This window comes from Stigmatopora argus, chromosome 8 (genome assembly GCF_051989625.1).
Source record: "Stigmatopora argus isolate UIUO_Sarg chromosome 8, RoL_Sarg_1.0, whole genome shotgun sequence".
NCBI lineage: Eukaryota > Metazoa > Chordata > Actinopteri > Syngnathiformes > Syngnathidae > Stigmatopora > Stigmatopora argus.
The window spans coordinates 5,794,653-5,807,905 of record NC_135394.1 but is presented as its reverse complement, the minus strand read 5'-3'; the positions used below and the strand labels follow the sequence as shown (position 1 = coordinate 5,807,905).

At 37.5% G+C, this 13,253-nt stretch overlaps 2 protein-coding genes across 3 annotated transcripts in view; one reads left to right on the top strand and one right to left on the bottom strand.

Moving 5' to 3' along the window:
• Positions 1–13,253, bottom strand: part of LOC144079161 (peptidyl-prolyl cis-trans isomerase FKBP3-like) — a 139,843-nt gene that overhangs the window by 71,461 nt on the left and 55,129 nt on the right. The window lies entirely within an intron of this gene.
• The window catches only part of LOC144079156 (3',5'-cyclic-AMP phosphodiesterase 4C-like), a 69,673-nt gene that overhangs the window by 5,610 nt on the left and 50,810 nt on the right, over positions 1–13,253 (top strand). Inside the window, exons 2-3 of one of the 2 annotated variants that reach the window (XM_077607732.1) lie at positions 1,899–1,946; positions 6,733–6,935. In XM_077607732.1, the coding sequence (XP_077463858.1) occupies positions 1,932–1,946; positions 6,733–6,935 (218 nt within the window). In that variant the 5' untranslated portion in view covers positions 1,899–1,931. Of the gene's footprint in view, positions 1–1,898; positions 1,947–6,732; positions 6,936–9,581; positions 10,028–13,253 lie in introns of those variants that run through there. The other variant, XM_077607733.1, reaches the window with a different exon arrangement.

Below are 13,253 nucleotides of genomic sequence, written 5' to 3'. Positions count from 1 at the left end.
CTCAAAAATAAGTTTAATCTAACCTGACACTAAACTTAATTCTAATTTTGTTTTAAATTTTTATACCTTTCTTCTCCCGGCCGGGTTGGCTCTATTTGCCCCGCCTCTACCCTGACTTTCAAACTATCGAGGGTTGTTTGCTTTTGTATTGCCTTCAAAATATTCCGAAAATGATGCACACAAATGTCCTCACAATAGGATAACGCACGACCACTTGCCAACGAAAGGTAGTATATACGCCATTCGCACTGACTAACGGGAAAAAAAACACTGAAAAAAATGCTGAGCTCCGCCCAGTGCTCGCAGAGAGACATTACACGAGGGAGTTGAGGGGAGAGAGACAGTTCCCATGATGTTTTTATGAGCAGTCTCTCGCGTCCGCTGTCTGCTCGTATATCAAAATATGTCTCGTATCTCAAGATCAATATTTGCTCCAAATTTTACTCGTATCTCAAATTGCTCGTATGTCGGGGCACTCGTATGTCGAGGTACCACTGTATTGTATTACTATGATTACCATAATTTAGAGGTTGCACACATTTAAAACAATGGACGTCCTTTCCACCCAAGCCAACAAGTGGTACTTAACATTTAATCATGATACATATTCATGTATTATTATTGTTTTTTGGGTGGCGACACTGTAATTCGGGCCCGTTTATATGGCTGTTGTTATGCCTTGCGCAGTGAATGGGAAACAAATCAACACCAAAGGAGAGCTTTTTCAGATTGAAATCCCAGTGGCCTCTGTTGCTTGCTCATTCACTCGTTTCAATACAATTAACCTCTAATAAGCTAAGGGACTCAACTGACAGTGTCTCTTCGGTTCATATGTTCCCATTCATTTTGCAGAATGGTTATGTTTAAAATTCCTTTTTTGTGATGTTATTCTTTCTTCTTAAAAGTTGCAAAAGCATAAAAGAAACGAATCAATACTCTCTACTTTAGATTTCCTCAATTTGATGTACCAACTGAGAGGATGGTGCGTAGCACAGAGAAATCCATTAATTTTGTGAAAGAGAATGTCAAAATCAAATATGCCCTTTCTATGAAACAGCTTGTGATGTCCCCGTGTTGTCTTTCACGTTCCTCCACCTTTTTTCAATTCATCATCAGCATACTGCTGCTCCAATGCTGCCACAGTAGCTAATGCAGCAAACTTGATTACATTACTGAATAGCTCATGACAACTCTTGCAAAGTAAGTTATAGTGATTAAAATCTTGATGAGTCTTTTTCATGTCGAATAGTGTTGCATAATTTGTGTAATTAGTGCATGCAGTTGGCCTAATCCATCCATGTTTGATCATAAACAGAGCTTTTACACCTTCATTAAAAATCCTGAAAATTTCCTTCTGGCACAAAAATACTACCAGATACCTCGTTTCACAAATATTTTCTTTGTCCTTTGTTTTGTCTAATGACATATTAATGTCCCGTGTGAACAATTTAAATATCTCAACCAGTGTATTTGCTGGTCTGCGTTTTAATTAAGTTTATTTATCTCCAATTAAGATCCTGTAGATAATGGTAGGAAATTAGCCATCCACCCACGGCATCCCCCGTGCGGCAAGGGTTAGGGTTAGGGTTATGTTCGTGACTGGGATGAGTCAACAGGGAAATTGAATTAATATGTATGTCGTTGCAATAAAATATGGATATATTAAATACCGTAAAGTGCTTTTCACCTTTATGCGGCATTAAACATAACATTATTAGGGCCTCTATCATTTTTAGAACAGCTGTACATCAAAGCTGGTCATGAAAAGGAAAACCCACAAAACCAATTGAGATAAATGGAATTAATATGAATGTGTTTTTGGAGTACTTCTTCATCCTAAGCCTTTTCTGGAGTCTCTAGTAAATGCTATATCAATTTTACTTTTGTCTTTTTCTCAGGTGCTGCTTTGCTGCAACAACTAAAGGGTACCAATGTCTCGGATTGAGGTAAGCAACATGTACAAAACTGCGAACACCACCCATCACGGGGTCACAAAATCTAATAAAGTAAAGCAATAAGATACTAATTTGACACAATTGCTTAACTGTGCCAGTTTTTGGATGTCCATAGTTGGTATGTATACATACTATTTCATCTCAAAACTAATTATAGTTCCAATTCCATACAATATATGCCTAAACAAAAATGCTTCTTCCATTTTTAGAAGTTATTTTTTCACTTCTAAAGTAATGTCCAATCAAATTGCACAACCACAGAAATCATAAAAATGTTATTACTACACCTAGCCGTTTCCCAGTTTTATATTGAAATAAAGCAGTTTCCCCATTTGGCAGTTAAAACTACCATTAATACAAACAAATATATTATGTGCAATCATTACCTTGTTACTGACAAGTGGATATGCTTATTAAAAAATATCCTGTATGAACATGCATTGATATAAAGCCAGACATATAACTTTTTATATGAGCATTCCAAATGTGTCACCTTCTCTTTGTAATATTCCAGAATATCTTATATTTCCATCTGTTGGATGCCAATTAGCAAATGCATACACAGGATCAATCGCAAAAAGTAGAGGAAGAAATTGTGGTAACAAGCTCTATTCTTGGAGTGCTACGAATTTACTCTTTACACCTCTGGAAGTGATAATGTATTCAATATACTTAAAGATTTTGCAACTTCACTTCTGGCTGCCTGCTTGGAAACATGCTCATAAACATCAGGCACCCAGTGTGAAGGTCATCAAGGTTGCTTTTCCTGCCATAATGATCAATTAACATTCACTTTCCCAATTAGGAAAATAGCAGCAGCCTTGATTGCTCCTCTAGCGTTTTTAGAATAACAGCATGTCTTGATGAAATGTTCTCATCTCTGATTACATGATGCTGGTACATACTGAAATGGTGTGTGCCACGGCGTAAGGTTGCACTGGGCTCGCATTTCTGATAAAAATCCACCCTCACAGGGGCTCCTGACCGCACAGAAAGCTCTATTTTCGGATAAAAATGATGGCCAAAATTATGCAGATTAGTTGTTATGGTTAAGATCAATTTTATAAATATCACTATTGTAACAAGTGACTGGATTTTAGTGTGTCTCATTCAAACAACAGCTTGAATTAAATGAGAGCATGATTCCAAATGAAGCAAAATGAAGTAAAAATGAAGCTAAACCTGACAGACATGTCAAAATAAGAAAACTACCGCCATGAACTGAAATGTTTTTTTTCTCTATCCAAAATACGTACACACCTCAATTAAGCAACAGCACCTTATTCATTAGTATGGAAGTGCAGCAAGTCCAAGCTTAATTGTCTCCTGTGTTTCTGAAAACTGCTGAGTATCTTTTGTCCCATTTGATTACACATTTCCTGCTTTGGTCTCATTCACACTCCTTGTTTGTCGCGTGGCAGGATACAAGCCTAGTGATAACACTAGTTGCTTTCTTCCTGCTGCTTTGTTGCTGGAAGACAACATTTTATGCAACTAACACAAAACATGAATAATGTATCCACATTATTCTGCATGCTGAAGGCCCTTTGAATAATGTACACATTATTCTGAATGTAAAATGTGTACTTCCAAAATGTCAGCTTTGGCATGTTGTTATTCTCTTTTAGAGTGTCAACTGTCAGATAGAGAGAAAATTATGTATAGTTCTATATGCATACTATATTCATACTATGAAAAACAGAGGTACACAGTGCAAAAATGATATACATGTTGATATGAACATCTCAGGAATGTCCAGAAATCACGTCAGTAAGCAAGGATATGGCCTCTGTGTCCCTGACATGAATGTTTTGGTCCAAAATGTGTGAATCAACCCGAGAACAAAAGCAACAGACCTCACTAAGATGCTTGGTGAAGCTGGTAAGAAAGTGTCATTCTCCATAGTGAAGCAAGGCTGAAGGGCCACTCAGGATGAATGAGCCCATTATGCCGATAGAAAAAACAGATTACTGTTTGCAAAAATACACCGATATCAAGATCTTAAAACATTCTGTTGGCCCATGAAACTGAAGTGAAGCTGTTTGGCCATGGTGGCTAACTTTACATCTGGAGGAAAATAAGGGAAGCTTGTAGACCCAGGAGCACCATACTAACTATGAAGCATGGCAGTGACAGCAACATGTTGTGGTGATGTTTTTATCCTGCATCATGAAGAAAGAACATTACAGAGCAAGGTTGGTTGGTTGGATTGGTTAGAACTTTATTTCATTCCGTATTCGGGAAATTTCTTGGTTGCAGTAGCAAGACACACAAGACATTGTAGACCTAGGTAAAAAAACTGAAGCTACACACAGGACGTCCACAAGGTGAAGGCAACATCTCAAGTAATCACCGAGAAAGCAAAACCCTGAGTGAAAAATCGACAGAGACCTTAAGTATAATGCCAAAATGGTTCAAATTTGGCTTGAGGATAACTAAGTCAGGGTGCCCTTACATGAATCCCATCGAATATTTGTGGTCAGATATGAAAAGGCCTGTCTACCAATGTTCCCTCTAAGCTGCGCACTACTCTCGTCTTCTCTGCGCAGCATCAATCATGGTGCGCAGTAAATAAAATCCCTTTTTTTTACCCCTTTCCCCATGATGACGCCGTTTAAGCGGCAGCCAGTGGCAGTAGTTCTGTCCACTCTTATGTTTTTCGTGTTTTACAGCATGTTTTACATGAAAAATTAGAGGGAACATTGACATGCACCTGCTTGTGGCAGGTATGATACTGGTGTGCCCATAGCAAGCAATGATGATGTCGTGACCGGATGATTCGCCGAAAGACGTTTTGCCGACGGACAATTGACAGACGGACAGATCGCCGAATGAACGTTCGTTCAAACAGCGTTTAATGATTAAATACAAATACTAGTATTTGTTAGTTTAATGATTAAATACAAATACTAGTATTTGTTAGTTTAATGATTAAATACAAATACTAGTATTTGGCCGAACGTTCGGCGACCTGCCTGTCTGTCAAACGTCCGTCGGCGAAACGTCTTTAGGCGAATCATCCGAGTACCGATGATGTCGCTCACACTGGTACTCAGTGCGCTCAGGGAGGTTGTCTTTCTGCCCAGACCAACGAAAAATTAGAGGGAACATTGCTGTCTACCAAACCTTAGTGCCCGTGGTTGCCTGGGTTAGGCTCCAGCACCCCACACGACCCTTGTGAGGATAAGCGGTTTCCGAAATGAATGAATGAATTAACTTTAGGAAATGAGAATGAAAGAAAGAAGGAAATTTGTTTCCACAATGTATGCAAACCTCCAAATTCAAATGTAGGTTTATTATTCACAGGTTCCTTTAATTCCCCTCCACCAAAAAAGTGTGTGCTTTAAATTGCATGGTCATGCCAAAGGGACTTGATTTTAAGGTTGTCTGTTTGCTTGACTGCACCTGCATTATCTTGACACTTCAAATAGGGTACTTGGTGTACTGTTCACAAAAAATATATAAAAACCAATAATGGATTTGTCACGCTCTCATTACTCTAGCAGACAATGCTACCCGATTCAAGTATGTCTTTTACCTTTGCCATGTTAACAAAAGAGCTGGTTATGCGGAAAATGATCAATTCAATGGTTACAAAAGCAAAATAATGGGCCTCTTTGCAATATTTACAGATTCATATGTTTGTCCCACATGATAAAAGGCTTCCGAAAAAACAATAATTATTTTGGACATTTTTTAAATTGGAATGCCAATATTTAGGTTCAACTATATTTTAGACTTTTTACTTTGTGAGAGATCATACATAAGATTTGATTGTCAGCTGCCATTAATTCGATCTAAGTTGTATATTTTTAAGTTGTGTATTAGTGTATTACTCATTGCCTATTTTACAAATATGAATTTAAAGACATGAACGCATTAATCAATTTTAATCTCAGGCTTTATTTTACTATAATAATGAAAACATCATACTATATAATATTTGTAAGCAACCCTACACCTTTTTTAAAGGTGCAATTCAAGAAACAATAAATAGGTACTTATAAAATATAAGTATATATATTAATATACAAAATGTTTCTTCATCTCCTTTGATATGGTTTATTTGTTATACACAACAACTTCCTTGTAATGACTTTTTAAGTTCAATTTAGGCGACTCCAAATTAGTTTGAGGAAAATTAGCTCGAGGCAGTTAAAGTGGTAATTATCATGTTTAAAATATACACTACCTTGTTGTTAGGAGAGTAATAGGACAATAACGTGGTGGTCTCATCGCTGTGGGCAGGGCTGATGTTTTATTGACCTTCACCCATCACTGGCTACCTGTCTGTTTGCACATTTAGAATGTGGTTTCCTGGGGTGCTCAGTGTAAATAGACACAGCATCCAATTATAAGGTAGACAAACTACAGTTTCTCACTGGTGTTTGACTAAATTATTATATTTTGTTCATGCCCAATGTTTTTTATTGCATGCATGTCACCATTAAACCCCGTTATTTATGTACACAGTCAATATACAATCCCTGCGAGGGGTCTACACCACTTAGCATAATGGTATACATGGATGTGTGTGGAGGGTAGGATAAAGTCGATGATTCACAGGCTCGCAAGACCAGATTGACAGTTACAAATAAGGGCTCTGGACATGAATTGAGTCATGAATCTGACTACCTTTATGCAGTTTTTGTTCTTTATCTAACTCCTGTTAAATGGTTTGGAAAAATAGACTTTGGAATTTCTGTTTTCTATATGTTTAACACAAATATATCCCACAACCCACTTTCATTCGCTCTTTTTCCGGTTGCCCCTGCAGAGTAGTCGGGATTCGCTCCCCATGGTCCACCAGGTGGTCAGGCGACGCTACTCAGGCCCGTTGCTACTCCCGCCTTTGCGGAGGAGACACTCGTGTCAGGATCACCATTCTGAAACCCACCGCTTTTCCACACCATATGGGTTATCGTTGCATCGCCTGGAGGCTCTCTACTGTCGAGCTTTGGCCAGTCATGATGAGCACCGGTAAGTTTTTGTTCATTACATCCAACTCTCAGACTAATTGTTGTACATGTACAGAAATATCTCTAGTTCCCGCTAGTCAGAAGAAACCATATGAAATATTTCAAAATAGTCATCTCATCTTCATGCCACCAGGCCAGATTATTTCCACAGGGGTCATAAAACATTTTGAACTGAAAGGTACTTCTTGGGTATATTGATTTAACGTGAAGGCCTACTGGTTTAAAACCAAATCTAAAATACTTCATTTGCTCACATTATATTTGTTACACTATATATAATTATGAATGATAAATAGCCACCTCCTGTGAATGAAGACACCTACATTTTCAAGGTACCTTTCCATCTTTTTATTTTATTTTCATATATTGGGTCTTACTGCTTGCTTAGATTATGTGTTGAAATATCCAAAATGTCTATTTTCAAGCTTGGTCTGTTTCACCTAGCTATGAAAACAAGGGATTGGGTCAAATATGAAAATGGGACAACCATTGCTCGTGCTGAATTGCTGTTGCCGAGATCTCTGTGGACAGATCTTTATAGTGTATAATGAGGTCATGTTTTCCTCATTAGATGTGCAATGTTAGAATTATATTGTTGGAAAGAAGAATTAGCCATGCCCAAAGAAACAAAAGATAGGATTAGGTGACAATCAACTTGCATTCAATAACTTGGATGATGAATGGCGTCATCCACATTTAAGCAATTAATGACTATAGCCACACCTATCCAGTCCAGGTGATCCTCATTGTATTCAGTTCTCTGCTTTCTCTCACTGGTGGGTTATTGTCCATGTCCATGTTCCTAGTGTCTCATTTAATTTTACATTGAGTTTAGCAGTAAAATTTGTTCCGTATGCTTGTCTAAGTCTCCATTTACAACACCGCTTATCTGATGTTTTTTGTGCTATCAGAAACTGAAGCTAAAAATCCTCAACTCTATCTGAAAAACATAATTTGAAATTGTATTATTTCTTTTATTTGAATCACTGCTTTCAAAATTGAATGTGAATAATTTTATGAAAATGTATTTAAATATAAGTTCAATTCAATTTTACTTCTTCCATTCAATTTGTAAAACAAAAGTTACATCATTCAGATTTAAATCAATTTAATATATATATCTTTTTTTTTTAGACGCAAAGGTCTCACAATTACCCGCTTCATAGTGTATTACATCATTCATGTAAATATACAACATGAAAAAAAATTGCACGACATACCAGGTTTCAAAAACTCTAGCTAGAGGTAGACATCTATTAGATATATTGAGTTTTCTTAATTTCATTTACATATTTAGTGACCCACACCTCATTTTTGTTATTTTAAGAAAACGATACACATTGTATTGGATAGTTTATGGAATGTAGATACAGAATTCTACATGTGGGATAAAGTGCAGATAAACAAATTGGAATGTTTTATTTCTGTGATTTTATTCTATTTATTAGTTATTTTTGTTGTATTCGTCTTTCAAACCTGTCCTGTTCAGCTGCTTATCACAAAGAATGGGAATCTGTGTATCCTCACAGAATGAATAGTTTTAAGGTGCTGTGTGAGTTTGCTGTTCTCCATTTGTGTTGATGTTTTATTTATTACAAAGCAGCGAACAAGAAGGGTTTTGAGGAGACAAAGAAAAGGAAGTGCAGACACAAATGAGAAAAACAAGAAAAATACATATTGAGATACACTTGCTACCATTGTGATTATGCCTGAATGAAAAGAGAAGGGGAGATAATTAGTCAGATTGAGATCTTATAGGGTAGGGTGGGGTGTATGCAATACTAGCAATATGAAGTGGGCAAGCCATTACTTTGAAAATCACCTGTAAAAGGTTCATGATTTGACATCTTTGCTATCTAGTCACTAATGCATTCACTCTCATTGCCTAGTTGCACGTTGCCATGCGTGAACTCATTCCGACGAATTAGTCATGCAGAAAAATGAAACTGCTGTTTGAGGGTCGTAAAGGGGCCCCGTTGCCGCCCCTGCCAACCAAGGAGGGAGCGAACACGGCATGTACTCCTACCTGCAGCCACCAGAGCCCCCCTGGGTGGTAGGGTGGTCCCCCAAGCCACCCCTGTTTCCTGCAAACAGCCCACAGGGAGAGAACGAGGAAACGCACCACAGCCCCCCTAGTTCGCTCTCGCCACCGCCATAACAATTGGGACCCCCACCACTCACAGGGCAGGAGAAATTTCAATTTTCAGCCCTTGCTACCTTTTTATGAGATTTAAGTGTTTTTTTTACTGGCAGATGGAGGGGTAGTTGCTAGTGAGATTTTCCTTACGGGCCCCCTTTCCTAATATGGGGGACCCTCCCTACAGACGCCCAGGCAATCGGGGAGCGGGTGAAAATGCTGACTGAGATATTTCAGCAATAAATTCTTACTTATTTTATAGTAGTCTCTCACCCAGTCCTAAAACCGGCCTTAATATAATGTATTTTTCTTTATTTTTCTCTTAATTTTCTTTTTACACTTGTTTAATGGTGCGCTGCAAGATTTCACGTTCTTCTCACGTAAGCTTTTTTGCTTAGCCACTATAATGTAAATATTGGGAAATACGTACTCCCATAAATTGCTATGCTTTAAAAAGCTTAGGAAACGAGTCTTATTATTGACACAATTGATGAGCAGATGGCGAACAGCTTGGATTCAGAAGGGTGGAGAGTGCCTCAAAGACCAAGTGAGGCAGGGAATCGAGAGCTAGAGAGAAAGAGAAAGCAGAGTGCTGCACAGTAGTCTCTTCATCAGTTTGGCGTGTGGACAGCAGCGCGCTATGTCACGCGCTCGTCTCCTTGCACTTCCACTTCAAATTTAGTCCCCCCCCCCCTAAAACATCCTGTTTCCTGAAGAAAACAACATACTACGCGACTAACGACAATATACAGTATGGAGTGCGCAGCATTGAGCAGAGAGGGAGCCGGACTGGCAAAACCACCAAAGCATTTGTGGCGACAGCCCAGAACAAATATACGGATCAAACAGCGTTTCAACTCGGACACCGAGCGCTACCTGTGCCGTAACCGGACCCTGGAGAAGCTCCGACCCGTACTCAAAACCCCCCGATTCTCCTGGCCCTCCTCGCTCAAACGGTAACCACTTTGTCTTTGTCTCCAAATTCTATTTATTTTGCCCAAAACTTAATTGAAAGCGGCAAACTACACCAAAGCCTTAATTTAAGAATTCTATTTGAAAAATAGTCTTTCAAAAATTAATAAAGATGCTTTTGAGAGATTGCCACGTCTAGTTACAAAATATTAGTAACAACCCTGTCTATTGCATTTTTCATAACATTGACAGAGATAACTCAAACATTAAAACAAACTGTTGTTTAAGCAATAACTACAATGTCTTCAACCTTAAGCATTAATTCAATTCCATATATATATATATATATATGTATATATATATATATATATATTATTGTGTGATATTAGATTGTATACTTCATTCATTTTCCTTACTTCTTATCCTCTCGAGTATTGCGGGGATTGCTGGAGCCTATCCCAGCCAACTGTGAAAGTGTACATATAAAAAAGTCCTTTTTAAAAAAAACACAAATGTGTATTTAACAGTTTGATTTTTCTGAAATCATTGAATAGACTCCAACTTCCCATGACCCTGACTGGGATAATCACTATTGAAAATGGATGGATGGAAGGATATTCATGTCTTCACTTTATTAAAATGCTCTACTAAGTCTTTATTATCACTATTTGATAACTTTCTTTTACAAATCATTATAACAATTGCTTCCAAATAGTTCATTTTCCCCCTGAATAATCTAGGAAAAAAGAATCCCAGACAATTTTGGGTGTGAGAAGTGTTCTATCTGAGACGAGACACCACTCAAATGGCACTAGACTCTACCAAAACTGCCATTTACTTCCATATAGAGATAGAGTTACACTTTCTATGTATATTATGTAGACTGGAGAATACAATCTAAGACAATCCCTGTAGTCTTCCTTTCTTCTTGCTGTTATTTAGTAATGTCTATTTCCTTTACAAAAGCAGTAAGCGCTAGTGAACAAATGATCAACACAGTCAGCATTTTTTTCACAGTTGCTCAAAAAATGCTGTAGAATCAAAATAACTTCCTTTTCTTTCCTTTTTTTTATTTATTCAAACTGTAAGAATCCTTTTGATGAAAAATAACTCATTGTATAAATACTTAAAACTTAACTTGTGCACATAACATTAACCTAAATCCACTATAATATCTAAATACATTTTCATTTGCATTTGATTTGTTTTATATACTGTAACTTTTATCCTTCTGAGGGTCGCAGTTTTGCTGCAATCTATCCTGGCCAGTCACAGCTGATTGTTTCATTGTAAATATATTTAGGAAAGCAAATTGCGTTGTTTAATTGCTAAAGCCTCAACATTGCATTGCTGGATGGGACTTGAAGACGCAATTAGTAATAGGGAGCAAAATAATGTTCTGCACATTACAAATAGCTAGAGCCTTTAAAATGAGATGAAGGACACCATGCTTTTCTTTATTTATCTCCACCATTTTGCACCCTATCACCAGATTGTACAAAAGATTATAAGCCTTACAGATATCGGGTAAAGATATTCTCTAGAGAAGACATTAGCATCACCATTGCCTTCTATCAGCTCAAACCATCTGGCCATTCTTTTTTTGCCCACTTCCATTAATGTGGCACTTTGGTCCAAAGAAATGCCACTCCGTGGATGATATCCCTTTGTGAGACCATTCTGTGTAAGGCTGAGAGATTGTGTGTGAAAATCACAGCAATTCAGCAGTTTTTCAAGTCGTCAAACAAGCCATTTGGTACCAAGAACCTTACCACGTTCATAGTCACCCAAGGGTGTACACTCCTATCCTGCCCACCATGAAACTGAAATTCAGTCAAATAATCTCAAGATAGCCATTATGTCAACCTTGCGTGTCCAGTCATTATTTCGGGTACAGATTGTACAGTATGTACTTTATCACCAGTCATTTGGGGTTGGAAGATTTATGGCCCATCGTATATAGTTAGAAATCATTTGATGTAGTTTGTATAGTTAGTTAAATCTCACTTGTTTCACAGTGTCTCATTTGCACATCGGAGAATCCAGGTTCTTTCGCCTAACTTCAGTTCTGGCAGTGTGGTGTCAATTCCCATTTGGTGGCGGTTTGATTGCGAGCGCGAATAGTTAGTAGTCTGTCTCCGTGTGCGCCCTATGACTGACTGGTGACCTGTCAAGGATGTAGTCTGCATTTTGCCTGAAGTTGTTTTATTAGGCGTTTGGAGTCTTATACCATCAATATCTGCAACAGAGAGTTTAAACCTTCAGGTCATGAATTAATGCATAAATTCAGTAATCATAACAATGCAATTTGCAATCCTAATCCTTTCGGGGCGGAATAAAAAGAAAAACAGGTGGCATTTTGGAACGACTGTCGTATCATCAAATTCTCAGATTTTTGTTTATTTTTAAGCCTAATATGGCAATAAAGTGGGTTAGAGTGAAATAATAGCTATTTCTTCATTTAGATGAAGTACTGCTGGAAAAAATCAAGGGCATCTTTTAATGTGGTAAAGAGAAGAGGAAATAAGCATTGAAATATGGCAAAAGTAAGCTTTGGTTTTAAAGGATTAATAATTGTGTAGAAATATCTCTTTGCATTGGTTTTATGACCGCATGAATCATATGTTTGATTCATTCATTTGTGTTTGCACAAATAAGGTATTTGCATTGGGATGGATCTGGATAACAATGAGAAATGCATTCGATTGTAAATGTACAATCATGAAAAACTGTAGATTTTTACAATTTTTTTATTGAAAACTAATTCATCAACAATGATCATTTAGTCTGAATAGACAGCCTAATTATGTTTGGGGAGCTAGCCCCTCTCTTATGACACATTCTCCATGCAACTATGCAAAGAAAATGCCAATGGCAATTATTTGATAATGAGTGACTTATATTTGATGTTGACTGTTTTATATTTTGTACACACTGAGCTGATGCAGTTTTGTGATTGATTGGTTCACTAACAGCGAACTGCCTTACGGTCCTCATCAATTATCGTGATGTAGGTGATCCTTTGCTTGTTTGTGTTTCTCTTTCTGTCATCCCTCGCTGCTGTGTACACAAGGACAGTGAGTGGAGGGGTTGAGATCGATTGTTCTTCCTCTTGGTTTTCTTCCTCTTGCTCTCTTTTTGTGTGACAAAAATGTTAACAAGTTTTAGTATGTGATGATTTTTTTTAATAAAGAATTATAAATATTTTGTTCCACATGGCTCACAAGTAAATAGCAAATGCTTTTCTATTCAGGACAAACATTTGCTATT